The sequence below is a fragment of the Dermacentor andersoni genome, chromosome 3 (assembly GCF_023375885.2).
Source record: "Dermacentor andersoni chromosome 3, qqDerAnde1_hic_scaffold, whole genome shotgun sequence".
Taxonomy (NCBI): domain Eukaryota; kingdom Metazoa; phylum Arthropoda; class Arachnida; order Ixodida; family Ixodidae; genus Dermacentor; species Dermacentor andersoni.
The window spans coordinates 202,274,430-202,295,128 of NC_092816.1; the positions used below are offsets into that span (position 1 = coordinate 202,274,430).

At 45.6% G+C, this 20,699-nt stretch overlaps 1 protein-coding gene across 1 annotated transcript in view; it reads left to right on the forward strand.

The window, feature by feature from the left end:
- The window catches only part of LOC126524359 (fatty acid synthase-like), a 200,540-nt gene that overhangs the window by 176,570 nt on the left and 3,271 nt on the right, over nt 1–20,699 (forward strand). Inside the window, exons 22-23 of the mRNA XM_055067264.2 lie at nt 420–773; nt 1,659–1,902. Coding sequence (XP_054923239.2) covers nt 420–773; nt 1,659–1,902 — 598 coding nt within the window. The remainder of the gene's footprint in view (nt 1–419; nt 774–1,658; nt 1,903–20,699) is intronic.

The window sequence follows — 20,699 nt, forward strand, 5'->3', positions numbered from 1 at the left end:
CGGCAATAAATATTTTAACATTTGTTAAAACCAATAAAAGCGGAGGCTTTCCGGTATAAAAGACACTGGGTTACTCGTATCTGAGCCAGCATTCAATTTCTGTGTAAGTGGGAAATTAGCTTCTTGTTAAGGAAATCACCCTGCTTGGGATAAGTGGACCGTTTCCTCTGTGTACTTTCTCTCGCATTATTTGCATCAGTAGTTAAGCTTAAGTACGTGGCGCTGGCGAGCCTCGTAGGGTCGGTATTGCGACATGCATCAGTCGTGGAAAGTTTGCTATTAAACTAGATTTATAATGCAGCACGTTTCCTTGCGTCCATCTCTCCACTTGCTTAGTTTCATTGGCGCTCCTTGCCATTATTCTTTTCAGCATTACTAATTTCTTTCTTTTAATATTTATCCACATGGAATGTTTGCAGATCCGTGAAGAGGAAACCTCTCGGAACAGGTTGCCACCATCTGCACTCACCGTAGAGGCCACGGGCCGCAGCTGGTTCTACATGCACAAGTCGTATATAATTGTCGGAGGGTTGGGAGGCTTTGGCTTGGAACTTGCCGAGTGGATGGTGAACCGTGGATGTCGAAAGTTGATTCTTACCACGCGATCCGGAGTGCGCACAGGATATCAGCGGATTTGCCTGCATAGGTGGGAACAGGCTGGAGTGAATGTCCTTGTGAGTAAGGCAGATGCGTCTGCAAAAGATGGCGCACGAAAAATTATCCTGGAAGCTGCAACCATGGGACCCGTGGGAGGCATCTTCAACGTTGCTGTAGTAAGTATCTCAGACAAGAAACGTCCAAGAAAAATATGTGAAACGTGTGAAGCAATAATATTCGTGAGTAAAACCTCTCTGTTATGGTTGAGAAACAACGGTTAGTGTGCCCATGGCCTGCTACCAGAATTCAAGAGGCAAAAAAAAATAGCAAGGAAAATAAATGTTTCCAGATGGCCAGGCTAGAATGACGACAATTCAACGCCCCCGATAGCACATACCTGGTGGCACGAAGCTAGTAGACAACTTAGCACCACTCTACAGACAGACAGACAGACAGACAGACTCAAGGTGCCTGAACAAACAATGCTGATCACATCAAAGCAAGGTTATTCTCTCCCTGCTTTTCATCTGGGCGGCTCTCCATCCTTTGATCGCCAGATCACGCGCCGTTAGTAGATACGTAGCTTTGGTATTTTAAACACTTTATTAACATTAACATCCTCATCCGCAAGGCTTTCACAGGCTGTAACTTTTGATGCTTTGGATATGAGTGGCTATATTTCAGATATTCTATTGTGGGCGTTCAATTTTCTCTGTTTTAGCCGTTTTACTAACCATAATAACTACTTCGTAAAACGTCAAGTCTCATTCCAGAATGCAACTACGATACAGAGGAGACACTTGGGCAATTTTCTCCATATGCAGTCATGTGGATTTTGAAGTGTTCCTATTAGTACCAAAGGACTCCAAAACAAAATGTTTTATACACGCTGATACGGCGGCACAGGTGCTAGTACGCGTTGTTATTTTGTCATAAGCGTGCTATAATTCTCGCTTGGTAATGAGTACAGAAAAGATAGAATCGTTCATAGGAACCTATAATAAAAGACACTTTCCTGTTTTGTCTCCGTCGGCTTCAATACGGGTTTCGTCTAATTGCAGGTGCTTCGCGATGGACTTCTTGACAAGCAGACAGCCGAAACCTTCGAAGACGTTTTCAAAATCAAGATTAATGGCACTCAGAACATGGATGAGCTCTCTCGTAATTTGTGCCCGGAGCTAGATCACTTTGTTGCGTTTTCATCCCTTACCTCTGGGCGCGGTAATATTGGACAAACTAACTACGGCTACGCCAACTCCGCAATGGACCGCATCTGCGAACGCCGGTCTGCCCACGGACTTCCTGGTAAGTGTCACATTATCTAGCGTGCGTACTACGCATTATTATACACACATACGCGCACGAATATATATATATATATATATATATATATATATATATATATATATATATATATATATATATATATATATATATATATATATTGTTACGTAGGAAGACACCGACGAAAAGCTATTTACAAGTATATTTACAAGGCAATGCGCCGCAGTTGGTAAAGAGGCAACAGCCCGCGCTAGCTTCCAATCGTCGTCGTCGTCTTCTTACTGCTCGGCTCTTGGTCATTGGAAATACTATCCCGTAGCACTACCCCCGGCGGCAAAAGCGCCGTCCCGGAGCTACTAAAGGCCGGACTCTGAAGCAGTGTACTAGGTCTCGAGCCTACTGACGTGCACGACATCACTAGATGCCAGAGTAGATGACGAGGCTGAGCTCACAGGAGCAATTTCGTACGTCACAGGCGTCACCTGGCGCAGCACGCGGTAGGGCCCTGTGTATCGCGAAAGGAGCTTTTCTGAAAGTCCGACGTGACGAGAGGGCGACCACAGGAGCACGAGTGCACCAGGCGAAAACTGTACGTCACGGTGGCGGGCGTTGTACTGACGCTGCTGCGTGGTTTGCGAGTCCGTCAGTCGAGCACGGGCAAGCTGGCGTGCATGGTCGGCGAGGGCGATGGCGTCGCGCGCATACTCGGTTTGGTTTGAGGATTGGTTTGAGGATGGTATGAGGTAGTCAGCTTGTGTTGAATAGAGCAGAAACGCACAATGTCGGCGATAACTTTCGAGAGGAAGTTACGACCATGGTCAGTAAGCAGCTGTCGCGGGGCGCCATGCACTAAGATAATGTCACGCAAGAGAAAGTCCGCGACGTCAGTGGCGCAACTGGTAGGGAGAGCCCGCGTGGTAGCGTATCGGGTGGCGTAATCAGTCGCGACGGCTACCCATTTGTTCCCAGAGGATGACGTGGGAAAGGGACCGAGGAGGTCTAATCCAACACGAAAGAACGGTTCCACAGGGACGGTGATCGGCTGGAGATGACCGGAAGGTAGCACCTGAGGTGTTTTCCGACGCTGGCAGGGATCACAGGCAGCAACATGGCGTCGGACGGAGCGAGCGAGACCAGGCCAATAGAAGCGGCGGCGGACGCGGTCGTAGGTGCGGGTTACCCCAAGATGTCCTGCAGTGGGTGCGTCATGCATCTCAAAGAGCACAGTCTGTCGTAGATGTTTTGGCACGACAAGAAGAAGATCAGGACCATCAGGGAGGAAGTTCCTTCGGTACAGAATGCCGCCCTGGAGGACATATCGGCGAACGGATGCATCGGTAGGTGTAGAGCGCAGACGCTCGATGAGTACTCGCAGCGATAGGTCTCGGTACTGCTCATCGGCGATGTTAGCGAAGGCAGACACAGAGAAAATGCCGTCGGCGGTACTACTGTCGGCGTCGTCAGGCTCGTCTACCGGGTACCGAGACAGGCAGTCAGCGTCCTTGTGTAGTCGGCCAGATTTGTAGGTGACAGAGAACGAATATTCTTGGAGGTGTAAGGCCCAGCGACCAAGTCTTCCTGTAGGGTCTTTCAATGAGCATAACCAGCAAAGCGCGCGATGGTCAGTGACAACGGAAAATTGTCGGCCATATAAGTATGGGCGGAACTTCGCAACCGCCCAAACTAGGGCCAGACACTCACGCTCAGTGATGAAATAGTTGCGCTCCGCGGGCGAGAGGAGCCTGCTGGAGTAAGCGATAACACGGTCGGGGCCACGCTGGCGTTGTGCCAGTACTGCGCCAATTCCGTGACCGCTGGCCACGGACTTCGGTAGGCGCAGAAGGATCGAAACGGGAGGAGTTGTGAGAAAGTCGATTAGAAGCGAGAATGCAGAGGCCTCGTTATCGCCCCACTGGAAAGGGGCGTCTTTCTTCAAATGCTCGGTTAGTGGTCGTGCTATGGCCGCGAAATTTTTCACGAAACGGCGGAAGTACGAGCAAAGGCCGATGAAGCTGCGCACATCCTTGACACACTTTGGAACAGGGAAGTGTGTAACAGCATCGATCTTGCCTGGGTCCGGTTGCACTCCGTTCGTGTCAACGAGATGTCCAAGGACGGTAATCTGGCGACGGCCGAATTGGCACTTCGATGCGTTGAGTTGCAGACTTGGCAGCGGCAAGGGCAGCCTGACGAGACCATCTAAATCTTGTCCGCTATCATCGCAGCATCAAGTGCGCGGCCGGTATTCATCGGTGTTGGAAGCAACCGTCGGCGAGGAAGGCAGGCAGCGTGACGACGACAGTACGCTGGTGACGTCACGTCCACCAGGGAAGCGCCTGCTACAAAAAGGGCCGTGCTTTCACCGAGGAATCACTTGGCAGCGGCAAGGGCAGCCTGACGAGACCATCTAAATCTTGTCCGCTATCATTGCAGCATCAAGTGCGCGGCCGGTATTCATCGGTGTTGGAAGCAACCGTCGGCGAGGAAGGCAGGCAGCGTGACGACGACAGTACGCTGGTGACGTCACGTCCACCAGGGAAGCGCCTGCTACAAAAAGGGCCGTGCTTTCACCGAGGAATCACTTGGCAGCGGCAAGGGCAGCCTGACGAGACCATCTAAATCTTGTCCGCTATCATTGCAGGTTAGAACGTTTTCCATACAGTGAAGTGCCATTTCTGTCCTTTCTGCCCAAACTGCTGCCAACGCCGTTGCTTGTGTGCGCTCTTTTGTTGCACTTGAGATGAGTGAATCTGCTGAACTTAGGAAGGAAATGCGCGAATTTCAAGCTAAACTTGAACGGGATCTAAGAAAAGACCTGAGGGAAGTCAAGGCAAGTCTCGAATTCTTCAATAAAGAATTCGAGGACAGAAAGAAAGAACGTGATGAGCTGGCAAAAGTAAACAAAGAGCTCCAAGTGGCTAATGAAAAGTTATTAGAATGCCAAGCGCTCTGAACGCAAGTTTTACAGCTCGAGGATCGAGTGACTTTCTCGGAGCAGTATTCAAGGAATCGGAACCTTGAGATTAAAGGGATCCCTTTCTCTGAAGATGAAAGCCTTCCTGATGCTCTTGATAAAATAGGGGAGGCTTTAAATGAGCCTATTGCGAAAAGCGACATTGAAATTTGTCATCGCGTCCCTGCAAAAAAACCCAACACTGTACCGAATATCGTTGTGCAATTCAAAAGCCGTCCCAAGCGAGACGCTGTGCTCCAAAAAGCACGTAAAATGCGCCTATCAACTGAGGACCTGGGTTTTTCACCAAACTCGCCCCTGTTCATCAACGAACACCTTTGCCCAGCACTAAAACGAGTACTTGGCATGGCTATTGAACAGAAGAAAGCAAGAGTGGAAATTTGTCTGGACAAGCAATGGTAGGGTTCTTGCACGGAAGGATGAATAGTCATCGATTCTGTACCTTCGCAATGCTCAAGACGTGGAAAAAATGATTTAAGTGTCTTCACTTTTTTATATTTTGCATCTCGCCTGTAAAATGGCTCAGTCTCTGCACGACATAAACACCACATTTAATACATCGAGGAAAATCGGCTTGAGCTCTTTTCATCTGAATATTAGATCAGCGAGGCATAAAGAAGACGAGCTTTCTGTTCTTCTAAATGAACTTGTTTTTGACTTCGATGTAATAATGTTGACTGAAACGTGGTATTCATCGGATACAGAGGTTTATAGGCGTGATGGATATAATAGTTTCTTCCTAAACAGACCTAAGAAACAAGGTGGTGGAATTGAAATCCTCATCAAAAATAATCTAGAATGTGAAATAATTCCTGAATTGTCTCTATTGAGTGAAGGTTTTGAATGCCTATGCTTGAAATCGAGAAAATACATCTACTGTGTGATTTACCGACCGCCAAACGGTCAATTCAATCAATTCATTTCCCACGTTGAATTGCTATTCAACTACGTGAATGTAAATAAATTGGAATTACTACTTGCGGGTGATTTCAACATTGATGTGCTAAAATCTTGCCCTGCGCAAGAGACCTTTCTTTTGGCAGTAGAAGCAAATGGTCATGCTATCACTACTAAAACTGCAACACGTGTTACAATGTACACAGAGACTTTGATAGACCTTTTTATCACCAACATTGATGTAAAAAATGTAATATCAGGAGTTGTATGTAATGGCATAAGCGACCACTTTCCGATATACCTTTTTGTTGAATGTGAAGATAAAAGAACACATGCGCAAACTTCGATGACAGTAAATATCCAGAACATCACCCCTGTAACTTTGGAATCTTTCTACTCGAGTCTTGTGAATGAAAACTGGGATGGTGTATTCCATTGTGACACTGCAGATGAGGCATATGAAACATTCATATGCATTTTTAAGCGCATTTACTGTGAACAATTTAGAGAAATTATTTTAAAGCCACATCATAACAACCGAAAGCCCTGGATCAGCCGTGAGTGTTTAAAACGAATAAAAAAGAAGGGTAGATTATATAAAAAGTTTGTCAAAACGAAGTCACTTTTAGATTTGAAAATATTTAAGCAATATAGAAATAGGCTGAATTCCTTCATGAGAAATGAAAAACGGCGCTTCCTGCAGCATCAGTTCCAACAGGAATCCTGTAAGGATAGTGCAGACGTGTGGAAAAAACTAAACAAGTTGGTAAACAGAACCCCATCGTCGCCAGTTATCAAAGATCTCGTTTTTCAGGGCAGCCGCATACATGGCACAGAGCTTGCCGAAGAATTTAACAAATTTTTTAAAGATGTTGTCAGCAGTTCTCAAAACCCTCAATCTCTGAGCAGCACTATTCCTAGGAATAACCGCAGCATTTATTTTGATCCTACAGATGAACGCGAGGTATGTAATATCTTCAACTCGTTGAAAAATAGCAAATCACGCGATATTGATGGCATACAAATTATTCCAGTTAAATATGTGCTGAATGTTATTGCCCCCCTACTGACTTATATATATAATCTGGCGTTATCAACAGGTTGCTTCCCCAAATTAATGCAAATCTCCAAAGTATTTGTACTTTTCAAGAGTGGCGATAAAAGCGATATGTCCAACTATCGACCTATTTCTATTCTACCGATTTTTTCTAAGGGCCTAGAAAGAGTAATTCATAAAAGACTCATGAACTTTTGCAATAAGCTTAACCTCATTAATCCGTTACAACATGGTTTCCGCCCAAACAGGTCCACTGAAACAGCCTTACTAATGCAAAAAGAGATAATCCTCGAGGCACTTGAAAACAGGGAGATATGCATAGGTGTTTTTGTGGATTTCTCGAAGGCTTTTGATCGCCTAAACCATCAAATACTACTCACTAAGCTAGAAAGATATGGAATCCGTGGCACTGCAGCTTGTCTACTAAAGTCCTACCTACAGCATCGCTATCAATGTGTAACAATAGATCAGCATGTTTCAACCCTTCAACCAATAACCACTGGAGTTCCACAAGGAAGTATCTTAGGACCGCTACTGTTTATTATATACATAAACGACATAACAGATATCAGCATCCTTCCAAAATATCTTCTGTATGCAGACGATACGAGTCTCTTGTTTAGGGGTAATAACATTCCATTGCTCATTTCAAGCATAAACAGCGTATTAGAAAAGTTGAAATCATGGAGCGCAGCAAATTACCTGATAATAAATAGTAAGAAAACAAAAGCGGTACTTTTTCATTACCGGCAGAGCATCGTTACATCAGACATTAGGCTGAAAATAGACAATTCTATTATAGAGGTAGTAGACACAGTAAAAACACTAGGAATTTTCTTTAACAAGAACATGAGCTGGGACCCTCATATTAGCTTCACTTTAACCAATTTATCAAAGTGCGTCGGAATGCTCGCGAAATTTCGCTCTTATCTACCTGTATCGATTAAATTAATAATATACAACACATTATTCATGTCATATGTTAACTACTGTTTCCTTGTTTGGGGCACTACTACTCAAACTAACCTGCACAAAATACACATGCTGCAAAAGAAAGCAGTACGTTACATAACAAATGTTGACTACCTCGCACACACCGAAGAATTGTTTAAGCGATTCAAAATCATACCCGTTCATAAGCTATACGAATTTTTCTTAGCCGTAAGATATAAAAAATCAATTTTTCACAATGACAACTTCTTGATAGCATTGTCATCCCTCGAAGCAAACTCAACGCCATACTCGTTTCGAAAACACGAACGTTGGACCATTCCCTTTTGCCGTACAGAACATGGTCGACAGATGATGCGTCATGCAGTTCCAAGGCTACTAAATAAATTCATATTTGAACGTTTTTCTCTTGAAACATCTAATACACAAACTCTAAGAAATCATTTTTTGTAAGCCGCTGTATTCCCTTTGCATTAAAGTCTGACACGAATGACATTTGCATCTCTGTTAACACCTATGCATTGTGTATTAATGACCATGTACGACGAGTTCATATCGATTGTTCTGAATTTCACTAATAACAATTTTTCTGAATTGTTCCGCTGTATTCCCTTTGCGTTAAAGTGTGATAGGAAGGACATTTTCATCTCTGTGAACACCTATGCATTGTGTAATAATGACCATGTACCGAGAGTTTATATCGACTGTTCTGAATTTCTTGTATTATATTCTGTTATGTAGTGTGTGTGGATTTTGTACTTTTTTTTTAAACTTGACCTTGCTGTACGCCATGTAGGGGGGCTCGGGCTTCCTCAAGCGAAAATCGTTCGCTTTTTGCCTGAGCCTACCCACATCATAATGATGTAAATAAAACTGACTTGACTTGACTTGACCGGCTCGCCGAAAAACGTCCAGGACTGCTGAGAAGCGCTCGAGGTGCGTAGCGAACGTTGGGGAGAATACGATGACGTCGTCCAAATAGCACAGGCACGTGGACTATTTGAAACCGTGAAGAAGAGAGTCCATCATGCGTTCAAAAGTGGCAGGAGCGTTACATAGACCGAACGGCATCACTTTGAATTGATAAAGACCGTCGCGTGTTACAAAGGCAGTCTTTTCGCGGTCGAGATCGTCCACGACAATCTGCCAGTAGCCGGAGCGAAGGTCAATAGAGGAGAAATAGCGAACACCGTGGAGGCAGTCAAGGGCGTCATCAATCCGAGGTAGGGGATACACGTCCTTTTTGGTAACCCTGTTAAGGTGCCGATAATTCACGCAAAAGCGCCATGAGCCATCCTTCTTTTCTACCAGCACAACAGGTGACGCCCATGGACTACATGACGGTTCAATAATGCTCTTGGCAAGCATTTTGCGAACTTCGGTGTGAATAACTTGACGCTCAGCCGGTGATACTCGATACGCGCGGCGATGAATAGGAGGGGCATCGCCGGTATTAATGCGATGTTTAACAGCTGTTGTTTGGGCCAAAGGACGATCGTTAAAGTCAAAAATATCTTGGTAAGAACTCAGAACGCGGTAGAGTGCATGAGCGTGTTTGGACGGCATGTCGGGTGCAATCATTTTCTGTAAGTTGGCGATGGTGCAAGTTGCCGACTGTGATGGTAGAGGAGGATCGGCTGAATTGTCGTCGACTGAAATCGATACTACAGAGTGATCCTCGAATGAGCAAAGTTGGGCCAGGGACATCCCGCGTGGCAGCACTCGTGTCGTCAAGCCAAAATTTACCACTGGCAGGCAGACGCAATTCGCCGTAATAGATAAAACTGTATGAGGTACTGTGATCCCGTGTGTAAGGAGGACGTCTTGCATAGGAGCCGCGATGTAGGGACCGTCGGGGACTGGTGGGGATGACACGAAGTCAACGTAAGTCAGTGCCGAAGGTGGCAAGCGAACGAAGTCGACGGAACTGAGGCGAGTAGGGTGTTGTTCAGCGGGATCCAGAACAGGCAGGTCGAGGCGGAGAGTACTGGCGGAGCAATCGATGAGAGCAGAATGTGCGGAGAGGAAGTCTAAGCCGAAGATGATGTCGTGGGGACCGTGAGCGATGACTGTGAACAGCACGGTAGTGGAGCGATCGGCGAAGGATACGCGGGCGGCACACATAACAATTACAGGGGCTGTTCCGCCATCGGCGACACGGACAACAGGCGTCGTGGCGGGTGTGATTATTTTCCTCAGCCGGTTACGAAGGTCACCTCGATCTCACGCCGGACAATCCTGGTAACATCGCCATGGTTGTTGGGACGAGGAGCGTCGGCACAGGAAGATGTCGCTGGGGTGTTGTGCAGACGGGCAAACTGTTGGTCGATACGTCGGCTTTTAGCGAGTTCCAGGCGGCGGCACTCTTTTATAACTGCATCCACCGTCGCCACCTTGTTAAGTACGAGCAAGTTGAAGGCGTCATCGGCAATGCCTTTGAGGATGTGGGAGACCTTGTCGGACTCAGTCATGTGTGCGTCAACTTTGCGGCACAGAGCCAAAACGTCCTGAATGTACGTGACGTAGGGCTCCGTTGACGTCTGCACACGACCGGAAAGCGCCTTCTGCGCGGCAAGTTGGTGACCGTAGGGGTTGCCGAACAAGTCTCGGAGCTTTTGCTTAAGCGAATCCCAACTGGTGAGCTCATCTTCGTGCGTCCGATACCAAACTCGAGGTGTGCCACCGAGGTAAAAGACTACGTTGGCGAGCATGATAGTAGGGTCCCACCGGTTATTGCGGCTGACGTGTTCGTACAGGCTGATCCAGTCCTCGACGTCTTCCCCATCTTTTGCCGAGAATACGCCAGGATCACGGGGAGCGGGGAGAGTGATGTAGGTCGTCGAAGTGGCAGCAGGTGTCGGAGCCGGCGGGGTCGAGTTGTCGTCGCCGGGAGATGATGGAAGGCTCGACGTACCGTCCACTGCGAAGCTCCGTGACGAGGTACAGGGAACGTCCACCTCCACCACATATGTTACGTAGGAAGACACCGACGGAAAGCTATTTACAAGTATATTTACAAGGCAATACGCCGCAGTTGGCCAAGAGGCAACAGCCCGTGCTAGCTTCCGATCGTCGTCGTCGTCTTCTTACTGCTCGGCTCTTGGTCATTGGAAATATTATCCCGTAGCAACATATATATATATATATATATATATATATATATATATATATCCGTGCGGGTGCGTGTGTGAGCCGTGGTGGTGGTAATAAACTTTATTGAAAGGGGGAAGGGTAAAGGGAGACGTGGCTCAGGGATCGGGCTCAAGTAAGGCCCTGGGCCTGCTTGGCCTTCTCCGCCCAGTCCACCAGCTCAAGCTGTCGGTCGACGTCCCCGGAATTGAGCCAGGCTGTCCAGTCAGTCTCGCTGCTGACGGGTGATGAGAAAACGGGAGCGAGGTGCATTTCCACATTATGTGTGGGAGTGTTCCTGTTTGTGAACAGAGTCTACACTGGTCGTTTTCCTTGCCCCCTGTGATTTTTTATGTACTTTGGGTGTGGGTATGTGCTTGTCTGGAGTCGCCTAAACGCGACCACTTGCGTTTTATCGAGTTGCTTGGCGGGTAGTGGGAGCGCGCGACGCCCCAAGCGATGCCTATGGGCTATTTCAGAATAAGTCTAGCATGGTTCCTCGTGTCTCTCCTCCTCATTCACGCCGTCCGCATCCACGGACGAGGCTCGGCGCGCGAGATCTCGAGCCAAACTGTGAGCCGACGCGTTGCCGGGCATAGCCGCGTGAGCGGGGTCCCACACGAGGCTTTTCAAGCCGCTTAGGGGGCGCCGCGTGAGGGTGTGTGCTGTGTGCGAGCATACCGGTCGCATTGGTTAAAAATAAGGTTGGCACAGGGCGTGTTTGTATGCGTTACTACCACCTGAACAAAATTACCATGATGTGTAGCCGATGCTCGTACAGACGACGCCCTAGACAGTCTCTACGATGCCGGTTTTTTTCTCTTGATATTCGTTCTGGATACTGGCTGATGAATGTTATTAATGTTGACGATATGCATATGATGATCCCATACTATATATTACACATAAATAATATTGGTAAAAAACTTCAAGAAATGACATGACTTAACGATATATTCTCGCCTTCATTTTCTTTTCTTTTACGATTTGCGTGGAATCGTTTGGATGAAGCTGTTCTTGATGTTCCCACTAACACATTTTTCTCATCCTTAACAAGGTGTATGCTTTAGTTGAATGCGAAAGTTACAACCATTGCCTGTTGTTCGTGAGTTCTCAGTCTTGTAATCGTTCTAACCCCCGCAAATAACGCCCACTTTGTGATGCTGGTTGCGGAAAATAAAGAAAATCAACCATTTCCACTACGGCAGCCAGAGCAGGCTCGCGATGGAGCAAAGTGGACAACTTGTCCGCGCCATGAGGGCAAACACTTCCTCGTCTCCCTCACTGCGGCTGATCACTACGGCATAGAGGGGCCGTATCCTAACGGTATACACATAAAATGCACAGTAGTGGAAAGTCATGCCTAAACTGCTGTCACGGCTAGTCACCGTTCGCCGTTTGCGCGAAGTCGTCGACGGGGTGTACAAGCCGGTTGCTCGTTCCGTACTCAAGCAAATGCACCGAAGGAGTCAGAGTCGGGAGAAAGAAAGAAAAAGAATTCGTTTATCGACTGACCAGGACACACTATTTAAACAAAATAAAAGAAAACACAAGAACGCTAACACACATGCACTTAATCAGATCAACGACGAAGACAAAAGAAATACAACGAACAGTTAACAATTGATATAGAAATTAACACTACACAAAACACACTTAACGGTGGTCAACTAAGCAGAGCTCAAAAGAAAACGAGTGATGGCATACGCATGGCCGGGCGGCAGCAGCAAGTCCATAAAGCGTGGAGTCGACGACAGAGCTTTCCCGAAGGACGCTGGCAAGCCGATTTCGCTGCGGTGGGTGGGATTGCTGGGCTGGCTTCCCCGGGAGTCTAGATCTGACGTCTTCCCTCGAGCAGGTTGAGCTAACTTGAGGGGAACTACCATGAGCTTAGTTGCAGACGTTGGTTTGTCGTCTCTTACGTCAACTAGTAACTCGCAGTTCAGACGCAGCTGGGCAGCCCAGGCGACACCGGACGGCACTAGCTCCTTGACGCTTTTCAGCAGATGGTAGGCTCAGCTTCTAGACTGTTTAGCTCGCTTAAATAACTTGTCCTTTCCCTAGTTTCCTGCGTCGGGGAACGGCAGATATTGGTGACGATCCAATCAAGTTCACCCAATTGTATCCTGGCTCCTCACAAGGTCTTGGCCGCGCCCCTTTCAATTAGGGGTGAGGGAACGGGTGCTTCCCCGCTGCTGTTTGAGGTCGCGCATTTGCATTGCACCGCACACGCACACCCTTGAGTCCGTGGCGGGCCTTTATTGTCCGTTCACAAACACAGGAGAAATGACGGCAGCCAGCCATACGGCGCTGTCGGCACACATACACCGTCGGCAATTCGTGGATACAGGATCGCGCAGAGACACAACATATTTTGGTGTTCGCACCCCTGCCTTCTCAGCAAGCTCCTTAATGCTCGCGCGGGGCAGAGAATACACAGGGGTTCCCACAAAAAGCCGTCGGGGCGTCACGGTCGCGCCAACGACAAAAGGACAATAATCTCTAACATGATTTTGGCTTCTAGCGCGAAGTGAAACACGGACACAGAAAGGAGCAGACAGGACGAGCGCTAACTCTCAACTAAATTTTTATTAAAACGAAGAACATTTATATAGGTGATTGCAAAAACCATAGCAAAAGAACATGACAAGGTAAAAGCATCAGTTAAACCTATCAGGGGGTATCGAAGTCAAAGAACAAAAATTAATTCAGATTAGTACACGTATTGCGAAGGTACTGAAATTCGCAATCTAACAGAGACAACGAAGCATGACTGACGCAAATGTCTCCTAATCTTTTTATGTGGAATGTCTCGATAATTTCTCGCGTGGCATGGCATCTGTGTCTAGAAAGCATTTTTGTGTCTTCAGAGAAAGGTTTGCAACCGCCGAGCAAGACGGCAATAGCCGTCTTGCTCGCCGGCTCATACGACCTTTTGGCGCCCGTTGATCGGTGCTTCGCGGAATCGAATAATGCCGCACCGTGACAACTGCATTGCCACACGCGCTCCAGAAAATGCGCGTGCCTGTGCCGCCATCCACTTCCGGCGATTTCCTACAATTTCTTGAGACCACGGGACCCTACAACGTAAAAATATTCCGGTCTGTTTTTATTCCAATGCCCTCATGTCAAATTTACGTAACCACCGACGCAAGCATTGGACGGTGACCCGCAGCGAAAATCCCGATCAAACGCGTTTCTTGTTTATAGGATGTCACTTTCTTTTGCATTCAAAGCGAATCACAGTCTACATGGAGCATTTTCATTTTTTTTTTTATCTAATTGGCTGCCAAGAGGCGTGGAACATGCTCAAATGGAGATAGTGTCGATGGCCAGTGCAGTGAACGTAGATAGCCGGGTGAGGAGGGTGGTGCAGGGCGTCTGTCATTGATACGCTTCCCCTTACTTAGTTTGTGGTGGCTGGTCGAAAATCGCGGTGGCACGCAACGGAAGGTTAAAAATGCCGCTAAAACGAATCATCTGCAACGTAGAGTTGGCAGAGCGATCTTATACGCAAATAAATTCCTACTCCCCGGCAGCTCCGTGTAGCCACTGCCAAACCGTTCGGCGGCAGCCATCTTCTGTTATTTTTGGAACGGGGCAGTCTCCGGCCATTCAAGAAAATTTTCACTTTGTTCGGCATTTTAATACGCCCTTAACACGTACACGTCACTTTGGCGGGGCGAGTTTCACAGGGAATGCTGTATGACTAACCTCCCGTAGATTTTTCGGCGTCCGGCAGCAGAAACGGTCTTAGCGATTTCTAACAAATCCATACGAAATGGGTTTCATTGCTTGCTTTGTGTGTGATCACGTACGGGTGCAGTGTGGCGCCGCAGACGTCAAAATGCGGAACAGATTGGAACGCTCGCCGTGAAAAATAGCGTGACGTTAAGGTTATCGCTGTATGTAAACAGGAGAGGTATCGGCTCTAAAAACGGCTGCCTCATCGGTGCGGCGGACACGTATAGTTCGTATACCCGAAGAACAACATGCCTACGAGGAGAGTCCGCGGGAACAGCAACGAGGAGTGTAAACGGTGCCGGCGCGATATGACCACCGATGAAGAACGTTCCCGCGATGCTGGACGAAAACGACAATCGCGAGCCCGCGCATCCCCGAACGAACCGTGACGCCACACTCCCAAGAAAAAAAAAAAGAAAACCATTCCGCGCTGTGAAAATCGAATAGCAACAACAGCAGTTTGCCTTTCGTTTGAGATCTTTGACTGTCGGTGAGCTGCCATTTTATCTTCACAGAGTGCAATGGTCGTCATTTTTTTTTTTTTTGTGGCTTTGTGACGTCGCGTGACAGACAGGCAAAATGAGTGTAGCTCAAAAACGGTTTACCAATAGCAATTGGTCAGACAACGCCTTTTTCGCTAACGGCAAAAAGGCGTCGAATCAGAAAATATTATTTTTCTTTCGTTCGGTCTAATCATGCATAATCAGTGCGCACATACCATATTAGATAGGGCATTCTTGCAGTCTTTGTGACGTCGCGTGACATACAGGTGCAGTGGTTGGTGACTCGAAAAATTTTTTACCAATCGTGAGAGACTGATTGCAGAATTGCAATAGAAAAGGTTGGATTAGCTTTACGTTATCGCGCCCCATTTGCACACACGCACACAGGAAAAAGAAAGGAACGAGATGACCGTGGCACAGAGGCTGCATGAGGGCTCAAGAAATGTTTTTTCTTTTTTTTTACCTTCTTGCAAGCTGTCGGTGTGTTGTGGAGCCAGGTATTGTCTTTGCAACCAGAATGAAATTTCCACTAGGATTTGCATCTGAATAGCTGTTTTATCGATAATACTACAAATAACTGCCTGGCCGCCTACAGTAGGCCTCATAAACATATCGTGGGTTTGGCATGTGAAACACCAGGATTTAATGTGTTTAAGCTTCTGGGCTTGTATTCACAAGACGTTCTTACGCTAAAAGCGTTCGGGCCAGCCCGTAGTGATGTAGGACATATTATTAGCGAAGGTGATCATCCAATGAAAAACAGCACTTAGGTACAAAAAGCTTTGTGAATTCGGCCCCTGTTTCTATTGGAACGGAGCAGTCTCTGACTATACCAAAAACGATCAGTTTCGTTCGGCATATTAATGCGTCTCTAGACCATATTTCCTGAGGCTCCTGCTTTCACCTTGTTCTCGTTTTGCTCTTCTTCCCGTGTTTTTGCGACTTCAAGTGGCAGATTGGTGAAGAAGGCTTGGCGCGAGAACATTTTGAACAATTGTGGAAACCTTACTGTGACAAAGCGTAGAATAGTAAAGATAAATTTTTTCTTGTTACGACTGATTATGCGTAATGCTGTGTACATGTGTTCATGAGGTGGGAAATGTCGTGGTTTTCGTGACGTTTCGTGACAGGCAGGCGAAATCAGTGTGGCCCGAAACGTTTTTGGCCAATCGCGGATGGTTAATGAAGAAAATACCGTGGAATAGCATTACGTTATAGTGGCCGAATACATCGTTGAACTATCGACGTCCATGTCTTTAGTTCAGCTGTTGAATATCGCCGTAACCATTGACCATCTAGCTTAGTAGAATACCATTCTGAAGTTCAATAAATTGCTTATAGCACATCATGTGGAAGCACACATATTACACTTATGCAGAAACAAAGTAGACGAACGCGCTTTAATCCCATTGTTTTACAACGTTCGTCTTCTCTACTTTCCATCTCGGCTCAAGAGAATGAAAAGCCACCGCGACTGCGCGAAAGCAGTCCCTGCATCTAAACAACGTTACTCGGCAGTTCGTTGGCAAAACCTGTGCGCTTTGCCGCTCACACTCACTGGCTGGAGAAACGTACCAGACTTAAGGCGCGTTTATTGAGCAACACCTTGTCGTAACAATTGGCGAATACGGCTCTTCGGTGGAAGCGTTAGCTCAGGTGCTCCTATTAAACACATGGAAACGGAGACATCGTTTTCTTCAGCCACAGCGGCACCGAATCTGATGAGGTGTGTGGCATTTGAATAAAAAAAGTAAAAGTATAGTTACCATGTGAAGCGAGTTTGTAAGTTAGGCGGTTACTTGTAATAAAAAGTTCTTGAAAATCGCAAAATTTAAAAAATCGGAACTCTAACATTTAGAACTCTGTCCTCAGCAATGAATATAAGATATCACAATTCTGTACACTGCAGATAACGCGCCTGAAGCACTCAAAATTGGTGTATTTTAAAACGCTATAATATATACTAATAATACCTGAGCAAAACATTAGCACGACCCCTAAAAAAATTTTATCAAATTCACGTAAGCTGCAAAAATCAAGCACATTTGTCAGCTATGGATGCTCCAATGGAAGCCGTTTAGAATACTTAGATACACCTGTTTTGCCAGAGAGTTACACATTTCTGAACGTCGTGCTTCTCTTTTTTTACGCGTAACAATAATCGGCAATTTCTAAAATAATCTCCATGTCTTAAAGCGAATTTTTTCTTCCGGCAGTCACTACAATTTTATTTTCGATCTCGAGTACAAAAGTAACTAAATTCAAACAGGTCGAGTGTCATAAACACGCTTCTTGATCTTATATGGCTGAACAGCTAGCATCAAAGTTGGCCCCAAACTAAAGATTCTTCTTGAGAAGCTTCAGCCAGGGGGCTCTTACCTTATACATGGGAACCGATAAATTATTTTTCTCGGCAACCACTGCACCAAATTTAATGAATTTGATGGGGTTTATTACTTTTAAAGGAAGGCGTTATAATCTTGTGACCATTGGAGGCCGATTTTCTACTTAGGTTGTCAATCTTGCAATAAATGTTACTAAAAACTTCAAATTTAAAAAAACACTACTATGAGATATACCTTTCCTTAACTCATCCATGAAAACCGAATTCATATTTTTCACACTGCACCTAATAACACATCAAAAGTGGATAAAACTTAAGTATATACGTGGCTCTCAATTACACCACTAATGTGCCATTAGGGCTTCTGTAGAACAGCACGAGAAACGTAATAATATCATGTGAGGTATCAAGTAATCAACCACATTTTTCGGCAAAAGATACCATAACAAGTGCAGCTTGTAAAACTGCGATGCTTGTTTTTCGGTGCAGAATTACGAATATGCAAACTTTATGCTTGCATTTTTCTGAACCACAAATTTTTGGCAATGATATGAACAATGTAGGTTTTAAATCTAAATTTTCCTTCCAGCAGTCGCTAGATTAAAAGTACCTCTCTCAAATGCAACAAAACTTACTGCAGTTAGTGAAAGGGCTGTCGGCTAAACGCACTTCTGCGTTCTACACATATATGGATAGGCGGCATTAAAGTTTGCCCCGAGCTAAACCTTCCGCTTAAGGCCACCTTTTAGAAGCGCTGGGTTTCAAAGCTCATAGGAGAGTTGACTGGTCAGCGGTCGGCATGACCAAGGGACGTGTAGAGTACATGGTGGAATGAAAGGCAGGGAATATAATGAAACCAGGGCCTCAAAAGAAACAATATGAAGAGATATGTATATATTTCAATAGATTAAGCGCCAAAAGTTACGACACACAAGAAGAAATACAGACAGGACAAGACAGGACAGGAAGCGCCTTGTCCTGTCTGTATTTCTCCATGTGTGCCGTCATTTTTGGCGGTTAATCTATTGAAAGCTATGCACCAGCTAGCCCCACAACGTGTTTTACTGAAGATATGTATATATTCTTGAAATAGAAAAATCATAAATTAGAGATCGCGAATATGCTAGACTTTGATATATGTCAAGTATAGGTTAGATAAGTATTCGGCCTAAGCTTGGGGGCGCTTGCAAGCCAAGCTAGGAGTGAAGCACGCAAATACACACTCGGGAGATTTTTGTCTTTCTGTGCCTCACTCTCTCCGTGTCTTCCTGGTGCACCGCAGCATCCTATGAACTGCCAGATCTCCCGAGAAGCATCATTCTTACTTTATTTTTCTCCTGCTGGTGTGAAAATAAATGCCATTAGAGAATGCAAGGATTATTATGTAGTTGAGCAGGAGCTTTTACTCGAGACTTTTTATAAAACATTTATGCGAAACAGGGGTAACGACAGAATATACGCGCGCTCGCTGGAGGCAACATCGATATCGTTCCTGCTTTCTTGGTCATCGTGGCGAGAATTTTTATTGTTTTGCCTTGGCGTCGCAGAGCCCGCCTAAACAGACTGTGCAGATTCGTAGGCGCAGGCGCCACCATTACTTATCATTTCTTTCTCCCGAACGACGCGTGAATTCAGTTCAATAAGTATAGAAGCTTTGCTTTCACATAAAATAAGGAGGTGAGATGCGCTCAGAAATTTTCGGTCTTGCTGTTTGGCCGACTTTTTCCAAAGGGACGGGACACCATATTGCCAAAAGCAAGAGGTGCATTTCTCACTGAAACATCCATATTCTTGTTGATTTATTTTACTGCTGCAGCATGGTTCATCCTTTCCATTAGCGCATCGTCGTCTTGCTGGCGTCATCGAGTCATCTTATTTGGCAACTAAATGAAATACTAAAGAATAATGTTTACGACTCAGTAACATAGCAATAATAATAGGTATGTAGGTATAAGGGATATCACATTTCAGCCAGCTGCACCTATAGTATTACTACCTTTTAATTATAGAAAGCGCATATTTCTTCACCTGATTGGATGCTGCAACACCCAAAATAGATATATTGGTTCAGGGAATAATAGCTGAGAGAGATATGTTCGCGATAGCCGCTCAAGAACTTGAACTATACCAAATTTACTGCTTATATCCCCACTACATCTACGTGTATACAGGCGGATCGTGCCATGATAACTGCTCTCCATTAGCGTTCATGACACCACACTTGGCATCACAGTAAATATATCATTTATCACGAGTGACACCTTTCGTGGTCGCGGAACTTATTGCTAAATTTGGTATTTCTGGTTAATAAAGCATGCGTAGAGAAAGCGCAAGAATGGGTGATTTTAGTGATTCTCAACCCGCACTTGTTTCACAAAAAAACATAGGCAAAGAGTTGTTTTAATGCATGTTAACTGAGGGATAATAGAAACCTTCAGATAATACTGCACCGTGTGCGACATGGCACAGCATATGCACGGCACTTTTTTGTGCAGGATTAGACGTGTCCCTAGTGCGCAGATCGTGTGTGACCACTCAGACGAAGATGTGCACCAACTCCTCCTCGAGTGCCCGAGGCATGAAACCGCAAGAAAAAATTTTAGGGCAGATGAAATGCTATTCACCCTACAACAAAAAAAAAAAAACTTGGCCCTTGACCAACAGCGCAGTTTCAAAGAAAAGCGCTTGTCACAATCCTGTGAAAGATATCACTATTTTGTGAATAGAGCTTCTGCAAACCTCTCTTTCAATTTGTATCAATTTTGCGTAGGCTATAAATTCATATTGCCGGTTAATTCCCTAACAGATAAAGCACACCGAAATGCCACATCTCTTTTTAGCGCTGATCGATATATTTTTAAACTACGTGCTTCTACATTTCCAAAACATGATGCATTTTATGAATACTTGCAAATATTGCGAGAAACTACATCACAACTCTCCTTACTGTAGCCGCTATAACATATCTTTCTCTCTCAAATGCAACAAAGTTCTTTAGAATCGGCTGAGTGAGTGCCTCGTAAGAGCATTTCTGCATTTTACCTGCGATTCAGTAGGCATTCAGTGTTGGTCCCGAGCTAAAGCTTCACGTTAGTTCTCACCATACGGCGGAGAAACACAAAACTGCATCTAATATCGTCGCTTGAGTGCTAATGCATGTCCTTACATGATTATGCCGTTGGAAGCCACACAGGCTTACTTATGACCAATCTATTATCA